The sequence below is a fragment of the Hevea brasiliensis genome, chromosome 17 (genome assembly GCF_030052815.1).
Source record: "Hevea brasiliensis isolate MT/VB/25A 57/8 chromosome 17, ASM3005281v1, whole genome shotgun sequence".
NCBI classification, from domain to species: Eukaryota; Viridiplantae; Streptophyta; class Magnoliopsida; order Malpighiales; family Euphorbiaceae; genus Hevea; species Hevea brasiliensis.
In genome coordinates, this window is record NC_079509.1 from 4,568,148 (window position 1) to 4,596,134 (window position 27,987).

The 27,987-nt window shown below is 33.6% G+C and overlaps 5 protein-coding genes and 1 pseudogene across 6 annotated transcripts; 4 read left to right on the forward strand and 2 right to left on the reverse strand.

The window, feature by feature from the left end:
• Positions 1-178: 178 nt before the first annotated feature.
• LOC110641481 (uncharacterized) lies at positions 179-1,741 on the forward strand. Of its 2 annotated transcripts, XM_021793210.2 has the most exons (4): positions 179-514; positions 1,033-1,107; positions 1,212-1,309; positions 1,404-1,741. In XM_021793210.2, the coding sequence occupies exons 1-4, from the start codon at positions 304-306 to the stop codon at positions 1,482-1,484; spliced, it is 465 nt and encodes a 154-aa protein (XP_021648902.2). In that variant the 5' UTR covers positions 179-303; the 3' UTR covers positions 1,485-1,741. The 2 variants fall into 2 exon arrangements, with proteins under 2 accessions (XP_021648902.2, XP_021648910.1); XM_021793218.2 differs by lacking the exon at positions 1,033-1,107 and having other exon boundaries at positions 181-514.
• A 2,984-nt stretch (positions 1,742-4,725) lies between these two features.
• LOC110641245 (uncharacterized) lies at positions 4,726-6,456 on the forward strand. Its single transcript, XM_021792904.2, has one exon. It carries the CDS (start codon positions 4,890-4,892, stop codon positions 6,300-6,302), a length of 1,413 nt encoding a protein of 470 aa, XP_021648596.2. The 5' UTR covers positions 4,726-4,889; the 3' UTR covers positions 6,303-6,456.
• Positions 6,457-9,444: 2,988 nt separating this feature from the next.
• LOC110641253 (heat stress transcription factor B-2b) lies at positions 9,445-11,246 on the forward strand. Its single transcript, XM_021792917.2, has 2 exons — positions 9,445-10,059; positions 10,163-11,246. Exons 1-2 carry the CDS (start codon positions 9,811-9,813, stop codon positions 10,841-10,843), a joined length of 930 nt encoding a protein of 309 aa, XP_021648609.1. The 5' UTR covers positions 9,445-9,810; the 3' UTR covers positions 10,844-11,246.
• A 339-nt stretch (positions 11,247-11,585) lies between these two features.
• Positions 11,586-13,940, reverse strand: LOC110641259 (leucine-rich repeat receptor protein kinase EMS1-like; annotated as a pseudogene).
• A 5,075-nt stretch (positions 13,941-19,015) lies between these two features.
• Positions 19,016-20,228, forward strand: LOC110641269 (CEN-like protein 1). The gene is made up of 4 exons (XM_021792938.2): positions 19,016-19,401; positions 19,544-19,605; positions 19,705-19,745; positions 19,841-20,228. Exons 1-4 carry the CDS (start codon positions 19,201-19,203, stop codon positions 20,056-20,058), a joined length of 522 nt encoding a protein of 173 aa, XP_021648630.1. The 5' UTR covers positions 19,016-19,200; the 3' UTR covers positions 20,059-20,228.
• A 695-nt stretch (positions 20,229-20,923) lies between these two features.
• Positions 20,924-27,982, reverse strand: LOC110641280 (E3 ubiquitin-protein ligase XBAT33). Its single transcript, XM_021792947.2, has 10 exons — positions 27,558-27,982; positions 27,402-27,461; positions 27,005-27,076; positions 26,650-26,834; positions 26,264-26,424; positions 26,000-26,058; positions 25,870-25,916; positions 25,620-25,763; positions 22,932-23,023; positions 20,924-21,751 (listed from the first exon to the last, which is right to left on the reverse strand). The coding sequence occupies exons 1-10, from the start codon at positions 27,732-27,734 to the stop codon at positions 21,207-21,209; spliced, it is 1,542 nt and encodes a 513-aa protein (XP_021648639.1). The 5' UTR covers positions 27,735-27,982; the 3' UTR covers positions 20,924-21,206.
• Between the last annotated feature and the right edge of the window lie 5 nt (positions 27,983-27,987).

Genomic DNA, 27,987 nt, shown 5'->3' on the forward strand with positions numbered 1-27,987 from the left:
TACTTGTTATTACGTGTGCAATTCTCATTTCCTCTTGTAAATTTCTTTCACATAGCAAAAAAGGCCATGAGCAGCCACGCGTCCAATAAGAAAGCGAGTACGTTCTTCAATTACTCTCGGGTTAGCGACCAAAAGAGTCGTTTAAGAAAGAAAAGGCCACCTACAGCTTAGTTATATATATATTTATATATAAAGATCAGACCTTGAAACCATCCAAAGGTGACTTGGAAATTGCAACTTAAAAAGAAGGAAAAAAAAAAAGGGACAAATTTCCCGGCGACGAAACAGCGGTTTCCCGGTGGAATGGACCCTCGTGTGGCCAGCAATCAAACCGGACCATGGACAAACGAGAAGCACCTGCACTTTTTGAACTCAATGGAGGCCGCCTTTGTCCGCACAATGCTCGAAAACAACGGTCGTCTCCTCCGTCTCGATCGTTACTTGCCGGACAGCGCAGAGTCTACCCTAGATTTGAAATCACAGTCACAGAGACGAAAAAAGCATACCACCTCAGGTATATATAATATCTACACCTACGCATCTTCTTGTATGTTCATGAATGGCTGGGTTATGTCCCTGCAGGCTAGTGTGCACTCAGGATGCATTAGATTTTTTTTTTTTTTTTAAGCTGTTTTAATCCAAGCCGATCTTGGTTTCTTTGGTGTAACTGGTGAATCTTGATTGGCTTTCTTGCTTTGTTATTAGGTGGTTTAGTTCTTTTTGAAGTAGCTGAGGCGGGTGTTTGGATGCCCTTTTCCGCTGGGGTCATTTTGAACTTTAAACAATGTGTTTAACTGGTCTCATAACAACGCTTTGAAGATTGGTTGAATGGAAATAAAAAAAAAAAAACAAAAAGATATTTAATTTGAGAAATGTAGTCTTTTAGGTTTTAGCAACGTTAGAAATCTTTCAAAAATGGAAGATTTTTGGTCATGTGAGAGGATGCCAATGAAGAAAAATTTTCAAGATTGACCAATGGAGTTTAGTTTGAACTTGTCGTGCAAAATGCGTTTTTGTTGATTTTTTGACCAGCCGTCGTCCAAACAAACCACAAAAAGAGCATTGATAATGCCGAATATGCCATTGGAAGATATTTTTGTGGGGATCGTAAAACTGAGTTTGTGTTCTTTTGATGCACTTTTTGGCTTTGGTGTTTTAAAAAATATATATATTCTCTGGCTTTGAGCTTTTTGGGCTTTTGGCATTGGAAGGTATTGTTGGTCCAACTCCAAGGACCAGAGTGGCTGACAGGAGCGACAAGAGACCGAGGAGACTGTCATCTCAGAGCCATGATCCCTCTCAAGATCAGGTTGGTATAGTGCCTAATTAATTTCAAAGATAAATACTGTGGTTGATCTTTTCATAAATATAAAATAACGGAGTCATTTATGTCTACTGAACAGGTGGTCCCACAGATTGAGAACAGTGCTGGTGATAAAGGTGAAAGTGACCCTCCTAATGCAGCAGTGGCACCTGCCAATTGAGAGGGATTCTTTATCTCTCTCTTGTTATTATTATTATTTTTTTTAATGTTTTCTTTTTCAGCTCTTTAATTAGTTTATTGCTATGGTTTAGTTGGCATTATTAGTGTTTTTTTAAGGATAATGTAGCTAAAATTAGGAGGAATTTTATGAATTGAGATAAGGTTGCATACTGTGCTGAGCAAGAAGCCTTATATAAATATTCTGTACTCCTGGACCTTTTTCAAGTGATATTTTAAGAAATTTTTTTTCTTATTTTATTTACTTTTTTAAAAATGAAAAAATATATATTTTTTCAATTTTATCTTCATGCATTTATTATTCTCATCACTTTTCTTTATTTAAAAAAAAATAATATACTCTAGTTAATTATTTGTATTATTTTATATAAAAAAATTATTTTATTATTTTTTAATAATTATGAAAAATTTTAAAAAGTTCATAATTATTAAAAAATACTTAAAATGAAACGAAGAGAATAGTTAATTTAAATTCAATATGTGCATTAATAATAATTAAATTTTAATTTCAAATAATTTGAAGTTAACTGTATAAAAAAATCATTTCTAATGGATTGAAAAAATCTTATCTAATCTATTAGTTTAAATGGGATGTTCATTGGTTACATTCAAAAAGATCAGGAGATATATAAAAAGCAAGTTAATAATAACATCTCATTGCAATAGAAAGGAAGATATTTCGGTGGTGGAGGGAAGATTTTTTTTGTAAATATATCATTTGCATGTACTTAAAGATTTTGTTTGCTACTTTTCTTGGTAGAGAGAGAGAGAGAGAGAGAGAGATGAGGAGAGAAGGAATAAAGGGGATAGAGACAAGGAGTAAGGAGAGACGTCTTGATCTCTATGTGGGAACCTTATCTTCGTGGAGTTGGTTGCTTAATCTTTTCATAAACTTTTGCTGTACTATGCTTACAGCTACAAAAAAATAAAGGCTAGCTGTAGAGAAAGACCACCACGCCAAGCCTTACTGCTATATATATTTGGCAATGTGGGTCAGTCCATGGTAAACTTTGTTCTGCCTAGCACACTGTTCATGCTATAAACAAGTTTACGAAGCACTACGACTGCAATGGCCTTATTATTTAATCCATCTATACATAGGAATATTTTATGACTTAATAATCATTTAGCTATCCAAGAGTATCCAAAGTTAAAAGAGCTATATATGTGATAATGGGTTGGTGCAATCATCATAACACATGCAAGTGTTTAATAATGGAGATGAGTGATTCTTACTCTTTAGAGCTACTAAGAAGCGCAAATGAAGCAAAGGGTTAATATACGAATACATGGGTAACAGCTTGCTTGGGTTTTTCTGTTCCATTATGAGTTTTTCATGGCTAGCTTTTAAATTAACTTGAGCTACAGACGTACGTATAGCAGGCCTGCTAGTTCTAGCTAGCGAGATACTGGGAACTATTAATTGTGGAACCTACAGGCCCAGACACCCCACTAGTATCTTTCTCCTCATCAACTCCATTATTGGTGCTTAGTGGCGAAACAATTCGCTTCTCTCCTTTATCAACCTGAAACGCAAGGTCTGCTAATCCACCAGCATAAAGTTGGCTTTCCTGTGAACACAGTCATCAGACAATCCTATTTTTGTTGGATATTGGAGATGCATTTGTTAACATATTGAAATCGTGAGACAGAAGAACGTGATTAAAAAATATTAAAAAATAATTAAAAATTAAATTTGATTAATATTAAAATAATAAAATAATTTTTTTAAATTATTTTTTTCAATAACATTTAAAATTATACTTTTATTCAGAATAAACTCTAAAACTCAATACTAAACAAGACTTTAGTTAGCTACCATTAGTCCGCAAAAAATGAGATTTTCATGTGGAAAGTTTTTTCTTCAGCCAGCAAAGCAACTGTTCAAACAATAAACTCATAGTTGCCTTTCTGACTATTATGGATTCTCAATAGCATCTAAAATTATGCTTTTATTCAGAATAGACTCTAAAACTCAAAACTAAACAAGACTTTGGTTAGCTGCCATTAGTTCGTAGAAAATGAGATTTTCATGTGGAAAGTTTCTTTTTTAGCCAGCAAAGCAACTGTTCAAACAATAAACTCATAGTTGCTTTTCTGATCATTATGGATTCTCAATAGCATCTAAAATTATGCTTTTATTCAGAATAGACTCTAAAACTCAATACTAAACAATACTTTGGTTAGCTGCCATTAGTTCGTAAAAAATGAGATTTTCATGTGGAAAGTTTCTTCTTCAGCCAACAAAGCAACTGTTCAAATAATAAACTCATAGTTGCCTTTCTGATCATTATAAATTTAGATAGTGCCTTCCTCTCCAGCGATTAGCAAAATCGCTTACTGTATTAATTAAGGTTAAGTTATAATTGGCAAATTGTGTACTTTCCCTTTATGTGTATGCTCGTGGGTCTCACAGCCTTCAATTCAATTCAATAAATAATTATATTATTTTTAAGCCATCGATCAGGATGTAATGGGTAAGGTATCAGCTAATAATATTCTAAATACCTGATTCAAACACAATTAAATTTATTATTAATTATTTAAAGTAATCTCAAATCTAATTATTATTATCTAAAAAATATATAAAATTATTTAATTTTATATATTTTAATTAATAATTTACATAAAATTTTTTTTATTAATATATTATCTTTAAAATCTTAATATTTTTAAATATTTAAATTCTATTTATTTGAAATATATTATAAAAAAATATTTTATATTTAATTAATAATTTATATAAATAATTTTTTGTAACAAATACCTAACACATAAAATTCAAATATAATATAAATATTATTTTTTAAATTTTATCATAATTTAAGTATCATAATACTTAATCCGTTACTGTTTTTATGATTGATATATTATTTTTTTAGTGTATTAAGTATACTTTATAATATACCTTTATAATTAGATCTTTTATTAATCAATATTAATAATTAAGATGGCAGAGTATAGAGTTAGAGTCTAAGCTAATTTATTTATTTTCTAACTCTTACATTATTTAAATCCTATAAAAGTAATCACTTTCTTTTTGGAACATTAATTAAATGAAATTTATTTTTTTTTAGAGAATAGAACAATAAAAATATAAAGAGCAATTAATATATTTTTTAGAATAAAAAATAAAAAATAAAAAATTAGTTTAACTAAATAAAAAACTTAAATAATGATATACAGAATTAAACCAACCGAACAGTTCCGCACCCCCAGCATTGGATTTGACCCTCCAAGTAAATTACTAATGAAGCGATAGAAGCAAGCATCGGCGTTGGGCGTGGGAAGTGAGGATCCAATCTCCCGTAACAAAGCCCAGAGACCAGAGTCGTCCAAAGGCAAAAACCCTTCATCATTGACGACCAAAGCTTCAACGACTTCAACCATGTTGCAATTCCTTCATACTTACAAGAATCTAATCAGCCAAATCTCACTCTCTATTTCCCTTACTCTCCTCCTCATTTTCCTCAAGATTCCCATTTTATTCCTTCAAGGCCTCCACACTTACATCCACCCTGATAATCTTGCCCAACAAAATGGTGTCAAAGCCGCTATTCGAAGACCCTCCTCCACATCAGATTCACCTTCTGGCCTTGACGGCTATCAGAATTTGTCATCCAAGACTAGTACCGACTTTAAAAGGAGAAATAAATCCAAGGAAAAGTTCGAGTTCGATGAGAACAATGCCCAGATCTTTAGGTTGAAGCTCGATGAAGCTCATCTTCAATCTCGCCTCTACTTCCACGATTACTGGTATTCCTTTATTTGCTCATCAGTTGCACTTTCTTGCTTGTTGCTTTATAAGTATTTGGATGTGGTTGAACATGATGGGATCTTTGCAATTGGATCTTTAATTCCACTGATTTTAGGATTTGCTGGCTTATCCAAATTATTTTTATCGTTAGCAAGAGCCTCGTTAGAGAAATCTGCCTCGAAGAGGTCGGACAAACAATTGAGTGCGCTTTTGGGGATTCTGGCCTTCCTTTTTGGGCTTATGATTTGTTCAGGAGTTTTTCATTCGGTTTTTGACTTCGATTTTGGTTCAGTTGACGGCTATGGAAGGGTTTTTGTTGCATTTTTAATGGGATGCCTTGCTGGGTTTATGTACATGCCAGCGGCCAAGAATGCACGGGCATTTTGGCTTGGAACAGATCAGCTTAGGTCTAATATGGCTATGATTTCCTGTGGATGGTTTGCTAGGATCATCCTATATGCCAATTATTTGTTGTCTTTTTTCACAGCATTGCTTTGGATTAATCCATTAGGTGATTTTCTTATCAGCAAAACCATTGTTTATAGTAAAAGAACATATTCAAATTCAAGCAGCAGTGCTGGAGATGCTAACAAGTTAGTTGGGAATGTCGGTTTTACGCAATCAGAGTTTTCAAAGTTTAGGCTTTGGTGCTTGTTACTTTCGGGGCTTGTCCAGATTGTGGCTTTACGGCCAAACTTGCAAATGTATTTGAATGAAGCATTGTTGTCTTGGTACCAGCGGTTGCACGCCAGCAAGGTTCCAGATTTGGATTTCAGCAGAGCTAAGGTTTTTTTGCACAACCACTACTTATGTCTTGTAGTTTTGCAGTTTTTAGCACCACCAACTCTAGCACTTCTCTTCCTTGGTCTATCTCAGATTGGTATCCCATTTAAGAATTTACAATTGTTATGCAGTTTACTTCCTTGTACTGCTTTTGTGAAAGAAGTGACTTTGCTTATGGCCTGGTGGGTTATCTTTCTTTGGGCAGTTTTTACTTCAGCTAGTCTATTCTTGTACCGTCGTGGCATTTTGTATGTTTCTTGATTGATTTTAATGTTTTTCCTGGTGGACTTCAATGCTGTGTCTGGGACTACAATTTTTGTCTAATTATGAGTGAAGAGAATTTGTTTGTAACAGATTCTTACTCTAGTTAACAGATACAGTTCAATGCAATGAGATACAAGAACAATTTTCAGAATATCTTGTTGTTTACTTCTCTTTGTATTTGAGTGCAAAAATGAAGAATATAGCAAGAATTTTAAAACTCAAAGATGTTTGTTTTTAATCCACAACATCGTGTTGCTGGAGTGTTGCAATATTTGAATACTCAAATTTATGGTTTACATCTATCACATGTAAACCATACTCAAATTTATAGAGTGTGGCCTTTATGTCCCTTAGTTCCATATAATCCTTGGAATCTATTTGTCATTATCAGCACAGTAATATTTTTATCTACTGTGCAGAGTTCTAGAGATGGCTGCTGCTACAAGCTATTTTAGAGCTCATTCTCAATTAATATAGAAAATCAACTTCCCAAATATCCCTGTGAGACTCTTTAAAGTTTTGTAATACTGCTGCTATTGGAAACAGGGAAAACATCAAATAGAGATCCATAGAAAACGCAACCTATAAGCTTTTTTTTTGTTTTGTCTGAGATTTTCTATAAGTTTTCTTATATTGAATGTATGCCAAATTCCCTGTATGAGTCAAAATTGTTGTTTTCTAGGAATTTTTGGAATGCTTGGTATTTGTTTCATCATGTGGAACTGATATTTTTTAGGATCAATTACTAGTGGATAAATTGAATGCTTTGTTTTTGACAGCACATTAGACTAACTTTTTCCTTTCAAGTGGTAATGGTACATATGGCTATTCGCCAAATTAATTGTGTCAATATAGTCTATATCAAATTTATTAATTTGACATACTAAAGAAATTACTATAATACTAATATTACCTATATGTATATAGACGAACTCTGTATTAAACAGATTTTCATTATATATATATATATACACACACACACTTAAAAGAGTAATTGATAATCTTGCTTTGTACTCAAATTCCCCTGCATCAATATAAAGACGGGGTGGATATGAGTATGTCAAAGCCTGTCCCATATATGATCTGTTGCTATTACCACCCAACTTCCATAGGTTTGTTTGTCCCTAAAATCTCTGATGAATTTCCACTACATTTCATGGGATATATTGTTGCGATGATAAACCAGAAGAATAAACCATCTGGTTTTCTGCGAAAATGGTGTGTTCAAATCGGATAATTTAGTCAGTTTCCTTGAAGTAGTGTAACTGGACAAGAAATATGTAAAATATCAAATACTAGATAGTTAACTATTTCTTGGCTATTAAAAAGAATTCCCGAGTGTGACTTTGTTTTGTCTGAAGGAAAACAGGTGCAAGTCTAAGTTCAACGGTTTTACGTTTATTAGCCATTTAGATTTACATTGAGAGATCAATAGTGGTGAGATTATTAGTTTCTTTTCATATGCATGATGTTTGGATCCACAAAATGCTCCAGGATCACCTGAAAATAAGAATGCCATCAACTAAAACAATCATATATGATATAACTTTCTTTGACGATCTACACATTATTCCTCTTTCGGTTGTGGACCATTTTTTTGTGTGATCTAATTACTTGCTGCTTGGATGCTTGTAGCTGCAGTTTTTTTCCCCTTCAAGTATTAGTTTATTGTAATTTTTCTTCATTTGATTTTCCATTTTTTTTATGTTGTTGTGGGGAAAGAGACCAGAAAGGCATTTCTGATGGTGATCAGTAAAATTTTGCCTTGAGATAGAACAGTGTGGTGTGGATAGTGAGGGCTTATTCCTAAGTAAGAAGCAAATGCTTCCCAGAAACCAACAACTGTAATATGTATCCAATTAGTAGCCAGGACAAGCCGAAGCAGACAAGTTTTACTGCTCTGTCAAGTGCACAACCAGCAGAGTCCTGAATAAGAACAAATGAAATGGCCCCAAGGGTAGCAGGTAGCAAACACTGGTTAGCAAAAATGAGCATGAGAATGAAGAAGAAACAAATTATGAGGCATGAATGTGGGGTTGTGGCTGTTCTTCCTATCCAAGACTTATGGATTAAATTTTCCTCAAGGAAAATGACTTGTCGCTACATTACCAAGGCATGTCATTTTCCTCGGGTCGGATAACCATGATAAGATAAACAAATAAAACAGCAGTATACATGGTCGTAAAATTTTCAGTCGATTGTTGATACCTTTGGTGGGGGGACCTAAAAGGTTGAGAACGATTTCGCCGCTCGAATTCACTGAGACAATCTTCCTATTTTGGCCTTTTCACGTATTAGAATACGAAAAATCTGACAATTGGAGACCAATTCCAGCCAACAACAATAGATTAAAAAAAGAGGAAACAATAACTGAATATATGTTTAACTCGCCGGTAAAGCTTTAAAAGAATCCAAGACAGTTATCCAATTATTTATCTTAAATTATTAAATTACTATAAAAGATTATATCTTTAAAATCGTTTGAAGAGTAAACGTAATTTTATTATGTAAAAGTTAATATGAAGAGTGAACACGCTTCGAATTTAACAAGAAAAAAAATTTTGTTCCTGGCTAGTTCTGTGAGGAAAATGATCCTATCAGTAATTCCGATATTGGGAACGCTCGCTTGGAAAAAAGGAGCTGCCATCCATGACTTAAACTTTATTCTAGCCTTTTCAAGTAAGTTGCTTACACAACAAGGGGACTAATAGATATAAGATTGGTTATCCTTTTACTATTTTTTTTTTCAGTGATTATAGTGTTGAACCATATAACAAATACAAATTTTCTGTTAAAGAGGTACAATAGTATTTTGTAAAATATAAAAATTATCCCAATTTTTTACATAAATTTATATTAATTGATTATTGCTAATTTATTTAAAATTATTTGGGAAAATCTCTAATTAACTTAGCATAATTCATTTTAACAATCATATTTAAAAAAATAAATATTGAATAATTATTTTCCATTTTTACCAATTAATATTTCTTTTTTTAATAAAATAAGCTCAATTTAAACAATTAAATTAATTAAAATACTGATAATTAATAAACAATTAAATATATGTGTGTTTAGATTTAATTCAATTAATAAATTTTTAAAAAATATTTTTTAAGTATTTCTTTTATCCACTCTTTCTATTTCTGAAATTCTCATTGTATCATACATTTTCTCAATTATTCTTCTGACACGTAACTAAAAATAAGAAAATAAAAATTTGCAAAAGCAATTAAAAGGGGAAGTTTCTCGAAGAGGCGTAATGCAGCTTCTCGTCGTTTCATCAATTCCTCTCTTTGTCACCGTTCTTCCTTTGTTTTCTTCGTTACCGTTTATACTCTCTCTCCTCTCCCCTTCGCTTCCTTAAATTCCTAGGAACCTTCTAGAATTACCATATCAAATCCTCCCTGTAACCTTCAACCCTGCTTTCTCTCCAAATTCCTATCTAATAATCCTTCACAACTTCATTTATTGATTATTCAAACTTTTTCTTTAAGCGTCGGCGATGGCGCCTACGCCGAGGGAGCAGAACGGAGAGGCGACTGCCGGGGAATCACAGAGATCTTTGCCGACTCCTTTTTTGACGAAGACTTACCAACTCGTGGATGATCAAACAATAGACGATGTGATTTCCTGGAACGATGACGGATCTACCTTCATCGTTTGGAACCCTACGGTTTTTGCTAGAGATTTGCTTCCCAAGTACTTCAAGCACAACAACTTTTCGAGCTTTGTTCGCCAATTAAATACTTATGTAAGTCTCAGTTTCAAGTTTGATTTTGATTGCGAAGCTTTGTTTTTTTTTTTTTCTTTTTTCTAAAAGTTTCATTTATTTTTTTCTCGTTTCCTTTTTGTAGGGATTTAGAAAGGTGGTACCTGATCGATGGGAATTTTCTAACGACTGTTTCCGCAGAGGCGAGAAAAATCTATTATGTGATATACAGAGAAGGAAAATTTCAACTCAAACGGGAGGGACAGCGACACAGCCAACGCCGGTGGCTGTCGCCGCGGCAATTCCAACGGCGAAACCTATAATATCTCCGTCGAATTCCGGTGATGAACAAGTGATTTCAACGAACTCGTCACCATCAAGAGTAGCTCATGTGAGCGGACCAACCACAGAGCTTTTGGACGAGAATGAGAGATTGAGGAAAGAGAACGTGCAGCTCTCAAAAGAATTGACGGAAATAAAGAATCTTTGTAACAATATTTTTAGTATGGTGTCGAATTACGCGAGTACTCAATCAGAAGTTGGTTTGCATCCGTCGGAAGGTGGGCGTTTTCCGGCGGTCAAGCCGCTGGATTTTCTTTCGGTAAAGCAATTTGGCGGTGAAGAGGAAGACACGAGTGCAAGGCTTTTTGGTGTGGCGATTGGTGCTAAGAGAGGGAGGGAAGGGGAAGGCATAGCGGCGGATAATGATACGCAGTTGCAGTTGCAGCTGCAGCAACCGGGAGCTAATCCAGTGAAGGCTGAGCCGCTTGATTGTCAGAATAGCGCTATGAACGGTGATGATGAATCAAGACTAACAGTGGATTGAACGTGCAAGGTAATCGGCGGGTTATGTAATTGATAGGATTAGGATTAGGATTTTTTAGTAAAAAAAAAAAAAAAAAAAAAACAATGTTTATTACCGCCATTAAATTAGAGGCGGTGATGAATGATGATGGTTAGTGAGGCAGTTGATCGGATCAGATTAGAAGGTCCGGATGAGGAGAGGCACGTGCTAAATGGGTCACGTGCATTGTGAACCTTTGCCCGAAGTTTCTTAAGAGTTTTTTATTTCTTTTTCGCTCCTCTTTTCGGGGGCTTTTGTTCAAGAAAAGTCTCCTCTTTCTTTCTACCTTTGTTATGTCATTTCTCATCTTCTAGAAAAGTATTGTAATTAAAGGGACGTTGACGTGAATTTGGGTATGAGAAATAAACTAGCCATCTTAGCTTTACACCTTGTGCGATAATTTTATAATAAATAAGTAAAATAAAATTTGTTCACATAAAATTAATTTGGAAAAAAGGATAAATTGTAATTACTATTTGTACATAAATTTAAATCAAATATAAGACAAGAAGAACTTGTATTTAAATCATAGATGCAAAACAACGGCGCCTAAACCAGCTTGATATTTAACTTTATTTTACCTTTTTTTATTTGTTTCAAATTATAGTTTTTTTTTTAAATAGTAGTTCATTTATTATTTTTTTAATATATTTTATTTAATATGTATTAAAAATAAATTTTATTAATTTTAAAATGATTTAATAATATGAATGATTTATTTTTTAATGAAATAATATGAGTGAATGATATATTAAAGAAAGTTAAATAAAGTTTATGATTTTAATTATATTAATTATATTTTTTTAATTAACATAGAAATAAAAATATCAAATAAATCGATGGCGGAGTATTCGGTAAGTTGCAACAATTGATTAAATGAAAAGTAGGCATTAACTTGAGTTAGTGAGAGAATATGAAGCGGGTCACGTTAGCTGTCTCTGCAGAAAGGCATCGTTTCCATTGGATAATTCATTTGCCCGCTTTGGCGTCTTTAGACTTTTGAAGGAGAGTGACAATCCAAAAAATAGGATACTCTCTTTTCTACAGACCTCTTTTATTGACTCTGCGTCTGTGATTGAGAGAAGCCAAAACTTCTGGACATGATTTTGTTCTTGTTTTGGGGAGGAGAACTGGCATATATGCTAGTCGTTGGCCAAGTATATGGCTAATTATATTACACACGGGAGCATTTAAAAACAGTACAGAATAATGATGGTTGAGGACTCCCAAGACTTCTGGAAAGAAAATGGAAAAGGTACTCGTAGTAGGAGCTAGACCATGGAAGGAAAGACTTTTGTTACAGCCATTTATCTTTAGAATGATGTGAGGGATGAATCCATGGTGGAGAAAAGCTCGCCCCCGTGCTGCTCCAGTAGCGATTTTGAAGCGTTTGGCCCACACTCCTATTTCTTAGCCAAAGATCTAAACTCCCATTCACCATATAGACATAAAGAAGAAGCTTTTCCTCACCAAAAGAGCAGTATCCAGGTGAAGGGACTAGATTGATCTGGTGCTTTACCTTCCCAATTCCCATAGTTTCCACTTCAGCAATGAATTCTCGGTTACCCAGGGCTTTGGCTTGGCTTAGCTTCTTAACTCCAACCTTTTCTCCATTAGGCAGTGTGATCTGTATGCTGTACCAAAACCTCCTTCTCCACTGATGTTTGTCTTGCAAAAGTTATTAGTGGCTTCAAGAATATCAACTAAGGTTATTTTCAGGAGGGGCTGCTCAAACATAGCTACATTCATGCTCAAAGGTTCCTTCGATCTGCTGCAACTTAACCAGTAAAGATTTCGATCAATATAACTGTTTAATTTGCTTTCTTCATTCTACTCAGGATCACCTTGTATTCTGCCTCTAGTAATCATCTTCGTAGAACAAAGACTGTAGTAAGAATGATAATCATGCAGCCAACAGCAACTCCTGCAAGTCCCCAGGCACTTAGCAAAGATGATCTGTCAAAGCTTTTGATCCTACAATCTGAACCTATAATTCCTCCACGCAGATTTTTGTTGCCAGCGAATGAAATTTTTTACAGGCTTAGGCAAATACCACATCTGGGTACTGGCCCTTCCAAACTGTTTTCTGCCAGATTCAGGTAGACCAGATTAACAAGGGTACATACTTTATCAGCAATCTGCCTAGATAAAATATTCTCTGAAATGTCGAAGTACTCAAGTTGCATCATGTTCCCAAGCTCCGGAGGATTCTCTTCTGCAAATTAACTTATTTCCATGAAGATCCAAGTATCTAAGTACGAAAGATTGCCCAAAAATTTTGGCTAATGTCCATCAAAGAAATTATTGCTCAAATTCATAGTTTCTATCCTCCAAGCAATGGAATTGGACAACAGCTCATCTATTGGCCCAAAAAGCCTGTTCTGCTGAACACAAATCCCCAGAAGATTCAGCATTTGCGACAGTGACGAAGGAAGCTGACCATCAAGCTCACTGTTGCCTAAATCCAAGTGGATAAGCTCGTTCAAGTTAGCGAAACTAAGAGGAACAGATCCATATAACTTATTGCCTGTCAAATTCAGTTTCACTAAACTACCCATACAAGCTAAGTTTCCATCCTGAGGCTGAGAGCTGATTGTTTCCCAAATATAAACCCTGAAGCCTAGAAGAGTGACCAAATTCTGGCGGAATGCAACCACAAAACAAATTTCCAGATAGATCCAAGGTTGTAAGACTTGTTAACCTGTTATAAATAGTTGCCCTATCGTTACTTTTCCACTGAAACACTGACCAAAATGGTGCTTCTGCAACGGTGAACCAGCCGAAAGATTGAGAGTCCTTTATGAAATAGTTGAGATTATATTCTTCCTTGCTCCTCAACATCTCTTTATCTTATGCAAGGCTAAATTTTCAAACATGGCACACAAACGGGTTATTTTTTTTTTCTTTTGGGTCAAAGCCTTCTCCGCTGTTTCGGGAACCCACCCTAGGAGGATCCACATAATCACCAATTTCCATCCTTATCTCTTCAATTATTTTCAGTTTCTTGTTTCCAACTTTCCATTGCCAAATTTCACAATCAAGATCTTGTTTTTCTAAGCTTGCTTCTTTCCGTTTGGCAGAATATTGCGGCCCATCATCTTCATTGGGCCCATAATCTTCGATGCATGTTGATGCATAACCGGATCGGAGGGAATCACAGGTTTCTTCCAATTTTATCGTTCTTTGACCTCTCGCTTCAAACAGAACCAGCTAGTTTGATTCTTGTAATCTGGGCATGTGGATTTGCTAAATTTGGTTTCTGTATTTTGTGTAAAAATTAAAACGTTGGATATAATGCGATACGAATTAACTATTTTTAGGACATGGTCATAGAATGAAAATGGTTTAATATTTTAAATTCAGCAAAAAATAATCCTTAATTTAGTAATTATTATTTTTTTTTATAAAGGGAGTAATCCTTCTCCAAGCATATTTCAATAAATTGGAATATTATAAATGTAAATATTTTTAAAAATGAATTGTTAAAATAAATAGCAAATTCCAAAATATGTTGTGGGCTGTAACTTGGCCCGAAATTGATGGAGACCCATAACCCAAACAACTGGGCATATGTGGTATGTGGAGGTGAAGTTGTCTAGATATATGAGATCGGCCCAACAAGTGAAATGGGCTGAAATTTAAAGTTCAGGTGTCGTGGACCTAATACATTAAATACCCCGATTTATGGATCATATTGGTCAATGGGCTCGACTAAATCCAAACCCCATTTTAATTTAAAGAAAATAAAAATTGCAAGTGCTCTAATTTTAGTTTTGATTTTAGTTCAATTAAATTGAATAATTGATTTTTTTTTTTGAAATTTTATATTTTTCCAAAAAGAAAAAAAATCTAATGTCGGCTCAAAATAAACAAAACTGGTTCTGTTCAATGTTGAATCAGACCGGTTATAGTTTAGAAGTGAACTAGGCCAATTTTGGTTTAGAATTGAATAAGGCTACTGTTGGTTCCAGTTCTGAATCAACCCTGGTCGAGTCCATTAAGGATGGTAACCTATCAATGGGTGAGTATTCGGTTCAAACGGAACCGAATTAAATCATGAAAACTAAATTATAAATTTTAGAAATCGAACCGAACCAAAATGGATAAAAAAATCGAATAGAACCAAATCACTCTATTTCGAGTCGTTTCGGTTCAAACCGAACAGCTATTTTTTTATTTTGACTTGATTTTCAAGTTATTTAGTCTGATTTTGACCTTAATTTGAACTTAGTAACTTTTAATCAATGAAATTAAACAATTTTTATTTATAAAATTACATATAATTTATAAATTTTTCACAAAAATAAATCAAATAAAAAATCAATAAAATTATTCAGTTCTGTTCGGTTTAACCAATTTTTTCTTTTCAAAAGTGAATCAAACTGAAATAACCGAAATTTTTATAATACAAAATCAAATCAAACTAAATTATTTTAAAAACCGAACTAAATTACCGAATTAAGACTGTTCGGTTCAATTTATTCAATTTAAACCGAATAATGTTTACCCCTACCTATCATGTATTTTAGATGAATAAATTTTCGAAATAATATTTGTATTGGTTGAGAACAGCTTGAATTTTGAACTCATTTATATAAATAAATAATTAAAAAATAATTTTTATAATTTTTAAATATTTTATTTAGATAAATAAAAATTAAATATTTTATAAAATTAATAAAATTTTAAAATATAACTTATTAATAAAAATATATATTTTAAAGAAATTATTAATTAAATATGCAAAATAAATTGAACGAGGTTGGATAATATTTGAGTAATGATAATTAAACTTGTAACAAATATAGATAATTTAATATAAATTTTAATTGAACTTAAGATAAATTTAAATATTTAAATTGTGAAAAAATTAAAAAAAAAAAAAAAGCATTTGTCTTGCGGAGTTCGGAGAATAGCTTTTCGACAAAAATATATTGAGTTGATGTGTCATCAGCAAATTGGACAAATTATCTAAATATTATTAGGGTAAATTATAATTTAATTTCTAAAGTGTAATAAAATATATGATAGGACAAATTATCTAAATATTATTAAGGTAAATTATAATTTAATTTCTAAAGTGTAATAAAATATATAAATTAATTTTTATATTTTTAAAATATATCTATTTAATTATTGATATTTTTATAAATTTACTAATTAATTTCTACTTGGACATACATGGACATAAAAGTATCTAGATTAATTCAAATATATAATATACCTAGGATATTGATAAAATCAAATGATAATATTATAATTAAAATAAAAAAATATTAAAAATAATAGATTAAATTTAAGGGACAATTTTGTTAATAAAATAAAACCTCAAAAAGTAAATTATTTCATATTAAAAATAGAATTAAGGGCATTTTAATCATTTTTAGTATAAATAATAGTAAAATGTTTTAAAAGTTGGATGAAGGGTTAATAAGTTAGTTTATTAAAATGTTAATGAATCAATAGGCGAGTTTTAAAAATATAAAGATTAATATATAGACTTCGTTAAATTTAAAGAAATAAATTATAATTTATCATAACTTTTTATTTGACAACATCTAAGCAGTTTCTCTTCTAATAATATGTAAATTCAAGATTCTTTTTTTTTTTCCAAAAAATAATTTAAAGATTCTACTTAAAAAATTACAAAATTACAGAATTATTTTTTATAAATTACCTTAAATTATTAATTGAGTTCAAATTAGAGATTTTAGGATATCATATCTATTACCATCCCTACTCAAACTTACACACATAAATAGGTTTTGCTTAGTGTTTTTTTTTTTTTTAAGTAAAAAAGTGTTTATTGGTATATTAATTATTATTCTGTTCAATTTGAAGTGGTTAATCAGTTGTTATCATCCTGGTCTAAATCATCTCAATTTTCTTTTTTTTTTTTTTTTCATTTTAGCATATAAAATTGGCATCACAACAAAATTTATAACATATAACATAATACAGATAAAAGAAAAAAATGGAATCCAGATAAAAAGGATAGGTGGGTGTATCTTGATGTTCTAAATTAGAATGCTAGAAATTAATATTATCTGCGTACTTTGCATGTCAATTGTTGGGGTTCCCAGGGCTAAGAATCGATAGAATGCAAAAGAATAGATAGTAGCAGGTAATAAAAAAGGATAAACAAGCAGGAGAACGACACATGGGCTACTTTTGATCAACGAAGGCTACAGCTTTTAAAGATTGTTAAATGTCTCATCTCCAATGGCTAATTCGAAACAAAATAAAGCTAAGAGGTGACTTGTCAAATGCAAAAACATACACCTTTATATTTAAAAAAAAAAAAAATTAAAATATAAATTTACCAATTAAGGAATATATTTTCAGCCATCAATTCAAGTTAGATGTGGCGGTGCATCTTTTAGTTTATGCTGGTAATTAAGCAATGTGAGGGAATATGTCGCAAAGAAAAAGGAAATTGCTTTTACGTGGTATGACTATAACGAATTCTTGCACGGATTTCCAAGATCTCTTATTCTTCCAACAGCATAGACGTGTCAAGCTTACAAAGGTTTATTCCAATTCTGTAGTTGTAGAGTGTAGAGCATGGTGCAAGTGACTGCTCATTGCTACAAATTCCCTTGCCTTTTTACATTCTTTATCATTTGGTGAATAAAGTTGCACTTGTACATGGATATTGAAATTCTGTCAAATATTGGCCGCAACTCATTGGTTCAACTTGTAAAAAGACATTTACGCCGTTGGCTGCAATGGATTCTCCGTAAGTGGGGCTCTTTCTAGGTTTGTGATGACTCACATTCATACTTGATTTTTGATTCTATCGATATCTATCTATATTTACTGTGAGAAAGATAAGAGGCAGGAAGCGTGATGAATCCTTGTTCATTCCCATCTTTATCAACTTCAGATATATGCTCTTGTTTTAATCTAAATAGCGAATGTCACCCAAATCAGACATAATTACAGAGCTTATTAATTTTCCTAAGAAAATCAAACGGGAAAAAGGAATTTCCTAAATCTGGATAATAATTTAAAAAGAAATTATATAAAAGATCAGAAAGCACTAGCGAAATGCCCTAGAATTTCACACAGCAAAAGGTAATTTTTTTGAATTTCATACCTTTACAATGGTGAAATGCCCTAGAAGAAACAGAATCAAAAGATCTTTGGCCTGGAAAGGAGTCAAGCTTTTATTTGCTCTTATAAAGTATTCGTTCCTCAGTCACACCTCAATTTCGTTTTAAGTGATAGGTTATCATGTGTCAATTAAATTGATCATTATTTTAAAATAATTTTTTTTTTTAAAAAATAAAGAAAAAGTGGGTAAGATTAATCTTCAGCCATGAACTTGAATTTTAGTAATTTTAACATAAATGGATATACGATGAAATGGATACTATTGATTAAACCGTAAATAATTATGAAAATTTTTTACCTACACCAAAGTGAATAAACACTCAACTAATAAAAAATTATATATATATTTTTAGAAGAGATCTACCATGATTTTAATTAAAGTGGTTGTTAGTGATTAACCCAGAGTGTATAGGGAAGAATTACTCAAGTAATAATGGCATGCTCTTGCAATTATATTCTAATTATTAACAGATGCGAGCTTTAAAAGAGTATCCATGGCTTTAAGCAGGAAAAAAGGAATTTGAAATATAAAACCAATTATATGCATTTGTACAGTACGCAGGCCATTCAAAGCAAAACAGGAATAGACAACGAAGAGTAGCTTAATAGTTGTTGCCATATATATGCCTTCTTCATTGAACTACGTTTTCAGGCTTATTGTTGATGATACTTCTTACTAAATTTGAAAAAGCAAGTGTATGGAGAGGAGCACCTTAAAAGCTGAATTCCCATTTGCCAAAGATATTATATTAAAGTGGAAAAAGGTTGGATTCTTCATTCTCAGCAAGCAAATAAGCCGACGACATGTATGTTACCTACTACAGTGCGGTATATATATATAATTTTAAGCTAGCTTTAATAATTTTTAAGAGGAGATATCCGAGAACGAACTCGGGAAACCATCTTTAGTGGCTTCACTCAACATTTTCATATGTACAAGATAATTTTAATGCTCATAACACTTGTCGTTTCCATAAATGGACACCCCGTTCTGATTTGAAGCCTTTTCGAATCCTTGAGCTTATAGGCTAAGCTCCTCTCACGAGTCCCTTTCTACCCTTGACTCCTTGCTGTCTATATAAGCTCTCATAATATCGCTCTCCAGTACACCAAAACCTCAACACAACACAACACATCACATCCCTCCTTAATCCCTAGCTACGATCGATCTATCGCTCGCTGCATATTGTATTTTTAAAGAAAAAAAAAACATATTATTGTTCATGTCAAGGATCATGGAGCCACTTGCTGTAGGGAGAGTTGTAGGAGATGTGGTGGACATATTCACCCCGAGCGTGAGAATGGTTGTCACTTATAATTCCAACAAGCAAGTTGCTAATGGCTATGAGTTCATGCCTTCAGTCATTGCAGCTAGACCTAGAGTCGAGATTGGTGGCGAGGACTTGAGGACTTCTTATACTCTCGTAAGTGTTTAAATTTTACTTCTCTTTTTTTATGTATACATAATATTTACGAAACATTCTACTATTTGCACATTTAGTTTGGTACCATATATTAAATTTTCCTTTCCTATTTTTCCTTTCTTTTTTCCCCTATGTTTCGAAGATCATGACGGACCCTGATGCTCCAAGCCCAAGTGACCCGTACCTAAGAGAGCATCTCCACTGGTTTGTATTATATTGAACTTAAAGCCTATTTTTATTTAGAACATTTCTTCATAGAGTTGGCAATGCAAGCAAGCTTATAAGTTAATTTCTACCTTTCAGGATGGTCACTGACATTCCTGGTACAACTGATGCTTCCTTCGGTGAGTTTCTAGTTTCAAGAAAAACCTGAACGTACAGCTTAATTAAAGTAGTTGAGATTTGAAAAAGGTTTATTTGAATGATATCCAAATTGCAGGAAGAGAAGTTTTGAGCTATGAGACTCCAAAACCGGTGGTTGGCATCCATCGATACGTGTTCATCCTGTTTAAGCAGAGGGGAAGGCAAACGGTGAGGCCACAAGCTTCAAGAGACAATTTCAACACCAGGAGGTTCTCAGAAGAGAACGGATTGGGCCTGCCGGCGGCTGCAGTGTACTTCAATGCTCAGAGAGAAACTGCTGCAAGAAGAAGATGATCTTGTCATGACAGGATCATCCTTTTCGAGATTTCCCCTTTTTTTTTTATGAAAATAAAGATTGTATTCTGAGTCATCTATACTCTCTGCTTCGTGGAAAGGTGACTGCCAGAACTATCTCCACATTTTAGGGTGTGGTAGTTAAATGCTATATGGGAATGTTCTCTCTCTCTATACTATCAAGGAAAGTAGTAGTAATGTAAGTATGAAATTGTTTCTCTCTGACGCTCTGGGCCCCATCCTATCAGGAGGATCTCTATTGTGTCTATATCTGTATTGGTATTTGGAAATTTGGGTTTTGGATGCTATTGAGCCTCAGCTTGAATAGCGATTTTACCTAGCCAATACCTATAGGGAAATGCGTGGCAAGCTAAGAGAAAACTTCAATTGGTATTTGTCCTGATCGACAGCTCCCCATTCTCTGGATATGCAAAGAATAAGGGGAGGCTGGCTGTTGCCTCCGTACACTGCCATCCTACCGCTACCCTCTGATCACTTACTGCAAATATTTATCATCCTCTAAATTTGTGTCTTCACATTCTCTTAATTATGAATTATAGAAAGCCAGCTCAAATGAAAAAGGACGGGCATAATTAATCTGAGTTGCATAACTGAAAATACGTTAATCTTTCCGAGATGGCAATTTGAACAAACATAAATCACCATTTTAGCACAGCTTAGCAGTTGTTCAAGCTTCAAAGAAGATTTCCAATGGTTTCACTCTAACAGGGGACAAACCCGGCCAGAGCTATTGACATAATAATGAGCAACAAAACTTTAGTGAAAGACAAAAGGAGGGTGGGGGAGGGAAAGAATCATTAGCAAACAAAATCATTTCGACTGCTAGTAAATGGCAGAATCAAGAGAACATAAAAGTCTGATCTTTGATGACATTCAATTACAATCAATCTATAGAACCTCCCATACAATTTTTACAACGCACCAAATATTTTATGAAGACATCTAAACCATACGGTTTTTTGTAAACCAAATCCTTTACCATGTAGCTGGCCAAAACAAAAACTGGAAGCAAACATGGATTTTGAAAAATTCAAGTGTTTGAGACCAGTATGACCAAATATCACCACCTTGAACACAATTGTGAATGAAATATTCAATCTTACATAATCCACACCCTGAAGAAGTAATCATGCATTTATTTCTGAATTGCACTGATGCTCTCTGCTGCAACTTCTTCTGCCCCAAAACACAATCCCTGAACAGGTTGTTTTCTCTAGTCTCGGCCCTTCAATTTTATCCTGATCTACAGATGATGTTTGTGAACGACGAGGGTATTCATCTTGATTTTCTACAGTTCCAGGTTCAAAAGATGGACACGGGCCATCATTGCAGGTGCATAAAGGGATTGCAACAGAAGGAAATGGACTACAAGTAACCGGACAGATAAAATCAGAAGAAACTGATGCCACGCGATTCTTTCGGATCTCTGGCACACATGCTGGAGATTGCCCATCTGTATCACGAGAGTGAAGCATGCATGGGGTACAGAGGCCAAGGGACAAAGGAAGTTTCATTTCTTTTGCTGGGGAACCAGGCAATTTAACAAAAGATACAATGCTATGCCTGCAAAGAGGACATGGAATGGAGCCAGGTGGGCCCACCATTTCAGAAGGAATGTTGCTTGTTGAGCAAAGATACAGAGCACATCTTACGCAAAGCTCATGCCCGCAACCTGAATACAAGAACTACCAATCAACAATATGAAACCAATCATATAATTCACAATTCAAAGAACTTGACCAAGAATCAAATATAGTGACTGCAAAAAAAAAAAAAATTGCAGTTCTCACTATTTCAATATTTACAATAGTGCACTATTTTATTAAGGATTCTCAGTTCATATTTCTATAGAAACAATATCAGGGAGGTAAAACAAAACTCTGAATAGAGCACAGTCAAAGATACAAATCCATGTTAGCATTTATGACCAACATGAGAAAGGAGCAGAAAATTTATCCTTCACAAATTACATCAAAGATGAATGTGGTAGTACATGAAAATTCCAATTTGCTCCTCTCTGCACTCACATTCTTATTAACTAAGGGAAGATGATAATGACTTAATAATCCACTTGGGTGAGATTGATCAATAACCTCATGCACAAGGAATTAAAGGGGACAATTCATAGGCCCATTTGAAAACTCATATTGGTTCCTAGAATGACATGGTCTTTGTTGACTAGGGTTGCAAGCATAAGAATGTCCCTGGTAAGATGATAGTAGCAAATCAAAGGTCAACATGGACCCACAAATGCAATAGATGAGAATGAGAGCAATGTAGCCTATGCCTAGCATTTGCATTGAGCCCTTTCATCCTTTTCCCTTCAGGAATGTGTAGATGTAACTGTGATTTTATGTTGCATAACTAGAGCAACATGTGCCTTAACGGTTCCAGTCAAACTTGAGAGTATCATCTGGAGAATCTAGTGAATTGATGGTAAAATTTCATTATTCTAGACCAGTTGTCTACAACTAAGGATGAACATATGGCCAGTATTGACTGTAAATAAAATTATTTAACTTATATCCTTTTGCAGCATTGAAAAATTATTTAAGTAAATAATTAGAGCCTTAACTCATATTAGTAAAGCATTGAACAATATCAATTACAAGGATTTTAAATAAGAAATCTTCAGTTGTTGGTGGGTGCAGAACTTTGAATTTCTATTATATTAGTAAAGCATGTGATCTATATTGAGGAAGGCCATATGGTGGTATCCTCAAGAATGATGGAATAATGAATATTTTATTGCCAGCTTTGAAAAGTAAGAAATAGGCCAAGTCATGAGGTCGAAAGGAACTACAAAAGACAAACCTAAATAAATAAATAAATAAAAAGAGGAAAGGACAAACCTTCAGCAGCTATATTACATGCTCTCTCTAGGCAAACAGCACAAATATCAGGGTCATCAGAGGAGGACGTCAAACACTGCATCCCATACTCTCTACAAAGAACAATTCAGAAAATCTCATATTTATTGTTAACTCAGTAATATTGGTTGAAATTATTTAAATAAGCATCCTAAACTTCCACTTAATAAGACAAATTCCAAGGATGTCAACAGGATTAGACATGTTTGGTTAATCAGTGAGAAGTTGTTTAAGAACTAAAAGGGGTATTTTAGCACCATAACATGAGAATGTTTCACACATCGGCTACAAGTCTATAATACAAAGTAGGGTTGTGCACTGTTCTCGGGGGTCCTGAACTAAATTGAAGAACCGTACCGAATCTACAAGAACCCTACCGAACCGCACTTATTTTGATACTTTGATTTGGTTCTAGTTATTTACCAAGAATGAAACTGGAACAATACCGAAATTGAATCGGAACTGTACCAAACGAAGCCGAACCAAGAATCAAATTTATACATATATTTTTCTATGATTTTTTTAGATGCATTATATACTTTCAATATAATTATATATATTTATGAACTAAATATAATCGAATATTATATTTCATTTCTCTATGTTTTCTTAATAATTTTAGTTATAAATACATTAAATTATCTTATAATTCTTAATTATAAATGTATATTATATTATATATATGTTAATTCATAATTATGTTTGTATAGTATAGTTAAATATTACATAATAAATAATTAAAATGTATATTATATTATATAATATACTTAATCCTAAATTATATACGCAACTTATAATTAAATATTATATAATTTAAAAATAGCTAAAATATATATTATATGATATATTATGCAATAAAATCCAATTCAAAACTTAAATGCTAATTTCAGTATGACTTTTTAAGGAAATAATTACATAAAATTGTTTCAAGAACTGAGAATTGAACTGAAACCGTACTGAATCAAACCGGAACTGAAGAACTGAGAACCATATTGAACTAGAGCCAAAACAATGAAGATCCGAACGGGAACCGCAACGAAATTTTGGTCCGGTTCCGATTTCTATGTAGACCCTAAACCGAACTGGAACCGCACACCCTTAATACAAAGTAAGGAATCATCATATGGCTGAATAATTCCATTCCTAGAGCAGATCACACATGGTCATTTCCTATACCCATCCAAAGCCATATGTGTCACCAAAACAAATTTTCACAGGTTCATAGAAAGTGCAGATCCATCTCCCTTTGCCTTCAAAATACAAGAACCAAAACATTGGAGCTGTACTTAATCTTTTTTAGTTTCACTCAATTTCATTCTCTCAACAAAACAAAGACATAACACATTTGATACATATAACAACACCACATGATTCTTTCTTTCCTCCATCATAATTAAATGATAAATTTTATATCCAAATAATTCAATTTACACAATTAAACACAAACAAATGGTAAATGGTACCAAAATTAGGTGTTCCCTTGAAACTCCATCTGTCAAAAAGGATTTTGAAACTTCCAAACCCACTCAACAAATCAGTCGCATACAATTTATATATACAAGGATCCATCTTATGAATTTATTAGTAAAAAACACTAGTATTATTAAGGCGAAAGGCAACAGGCGACAGGGTACCTTATAGCTTTAGGCAAAAAGCGAGAGGAAAGGGCATTTTTGACACAAGACCCCATAACTTAAATTGCCTAAATTATATATATATATATATATATATATATATATATATATATATATATATAGCCTTATTTTATTTATACTATAATATATTATGCAGAAAAAAAATTTTAAATGTCAAACATCATAATTTCCAAGATTATGTAAAAGATTACTATGCTCTCTAAAAATAGAATCACAGTGAATGATAAGAAAGTCTAGCCACTTAATACACAAATTATGATGCTCCTAAACTTAGCCTTTAAAAGACCAAAGAATAAATATGCTCTCTAAAAATAGAATCACAGTGAATGTAATAAGTATAAAGGGGACAACAATAATTTGAACTCATGTCAAATAAATCAACCAATAATTTAAATGTCAAACGCTATCACAATGCCCATGCATAGAGAAAACATATCACAATACCTATTTAACAAAATCTGAAACAACAAATTAAAAAAATAATAATAATAATAAATTAAAATGAAACAAAAATTAAAAAAAAAAAAAACATTTCTCATTGTGAATATTTAAGTATATTGGTGGACCATGGACTTCATTGACTTCCAGTCTTCCACAGTTAACACTAGTTGAAAAACATTTATCAATCGAGAAAATGCAGAAAGGGAATAGGCATATTGTGTTCTACACGAAGTTACAAGAGACTGACACCTGAGCTCATATTCACCTATCAATGAAATAAGCTCTATATTAGGTATAGAGTTTGCTGGAAAAACATGTATAAGCTTAGGTTTAATCCAAGAGATCCAAGCTAGAGCAGGCTGTTCATAGTCAAACGAAAAGACCTATTTGCTGATATGAAACTTATAGAATTGACTTTGGTAGTAGGCTGCTTCCTTGGGCAGCTTCTATTTAGAGAACAAGACCAGATTTCATGCTTTGCTGACCTATTGAATTCACTATCTTTAATTTAATTATACACACAAGAAATGAATGCACATGCTCACATTTGCATATATATCATGGGCAGAAATACCTTGCTATGTTAAGTACGCTCAAAAGAGGCAAGGACAAGTAATTAGAGTGAGGAAATCTTGGTATGGTGGAATCAGAATTTGGTGCCAACAATGGTTCAAGCCAATGACGCCCCCACATCCTGGCAACATCAACAGGCAGCCACCTGGAAAGATGCAGGAATTTTCATATGCCATTTTAAATGAAAGTGCCAGAGAATTTGAATCAACGAAATAAAGGAATAATGCAAAAGGAAGACCAAAGCAATATACCCATTGCAGTTTAATGTCATCCTACCAGCACCTCTTGCAAGAAGGATCTGCAAAAATAGAAATACCATAATCTCATATCAGAAAAAGTAAAGATAAATCTATGTTTGATTCAAAGTTGTACTATTCTTGCCTGACAAGACTTCAAATTTCCCCCACAAGCAGCATAGTGCAAAGGAGTGCTTCCAGCTCCTAGAAATACATTTACAGTCATAAGTATGAACTATAAAAGCAAGTATTTATGAAACAGATTAGAATGTTGTTGTCCCACATTGGTTTGGGATAAAGTTTGTACTATATATAAAACTTGGGCAAAACTCCTCCCTTGATCTAGCTTTTGGGATGGAATTAGGCCCGATCCATTTTCTGTACAAATGTATCAAGCAGAAAGGCAAACCTATCAAATCCATTGTTGTTCCATAATGAAATGTCACGGCTGACACATTTGCATGAATATCAAGTAAAAGCTGCACACAATCAAAATATCCATTCAATGCAGCCATGTGAAGAGCAGTGATACCACCATCAGCTGCCTTATTGACAAACTTGGACAACGCACTGCATTCAAAAAACTTGAATCAAACAATTCACTGGAATTTGATACCACTAAATGAGCACAAAATCAAACATATTACAGCTTCTCCTTTAAGAAATATATCTAAAGGGAAGTGGGAACATCTATGTCAAGACTTATATTCTTCCCAAGGGAAAAAAATATAAGAGACAACAAAATCAATAAACCATCAGGCAGGAAAGACTATATAATCCCCAGTCCACTATTACCTCTGGTCAAATTTGTTCTTCATGCTGGAAGCATCCCCAGTGTCAGCTTCTGTCTGAGAATGCATAGCTTCAAAAGGAGCGCTAGGAACAAAGTCAGCAACAACTAGTCTTATACATCTTGCATGGCCATTTACAGCTGCAAAATGCAGAGCAGTCCTTCCGCTGAGGTAATCCGCTCGTGTAACCTTCAGAAACAAAAATAGCTAGGATGATCAATAGACGTCCAGAAAAAGACTTCCAGATAAAGCCCGAGTAGGAAGTGAAGAAGGTAAGAGGGATTTTTATTTGGGGGAAGGGGAGGGTAGGGTGGGGTGGTGGAAGAGAGGGTGCTGAAGATAAATGAAGATGAACTCACATTGCATCTAAAGAGAAGAAGAGTCTGTACAACTTCCCAGTGTCCATACCGACAAGCTTGCATTAATGCCGTCTTCAAAGAGAAATTGAATAGTTAGTTCAAGAGAGAGAAATAATATCTCTTACTTATGTGTTTGGTTTCTATTTCTGATAATTGACAATTAGGAAAATCCAAATTCAGTCATCAGATTCTTTGCGTGATTTGGAGACCACTAAATTTTAATTCGCATTCCCAATCAGTCCCTGGCTTCCATTTCCAATTCCGAATTCCCGAATCGATGCAATTCTCAAATAGAACCACAATTTGACAAAATCACATTTCAATTCTATCGAATGATACATATCTGGCAAAAAAACCGAAAATCCACTGAAAAAAGAAAATTCATAGAAAAAGGTACCTGGCCGCAGTAATTCCTTGAATTCACGTCAGCTCCATTCTCAAGCAACAAAGCAACAATCTAGCAAAAGTCATCACATTAATTAAAAAAAAATTGTACAAATTTTGGCTTAAAAAAAAATGGAGGACTAAAACCGGGGGTGATGGAAGCAGCAACCTCGTTGTGGCCTTTAGCGGCGGCGAAATGGAGAGGAGAATTGAGGCCACCAAAAGTAGAGTACTTGGCAAGACAAGGATTGCAATCCAAAAGCATTTTAGCCTCGACCAAATCACCATCTCTGGCCGCAGATACTAATCTTTCGCCGGAGGCAGAGCAACCAAATGAATTTCCCATTTTTCTTCTCTCTCTTCCCCCTCCCTCTCTTTCTAGGCAATTTTTTTTTTTTTTTTTTTTTTTTAGGGAGTGAACCGTCGTGGAAACAAAATTCAAAAAAGCAAAGGGAAATGTGGAATAAAAATTCACAAAATCAACTGGATATATTGCACCAACCAATAAAAATTGAAAATCCGAGTGGGAAATACGGTGGAGCTCAGCTGCTGACGTGTCAACTCATATTTCTCTATAACAAGAGGGAGAGGGACAAGCC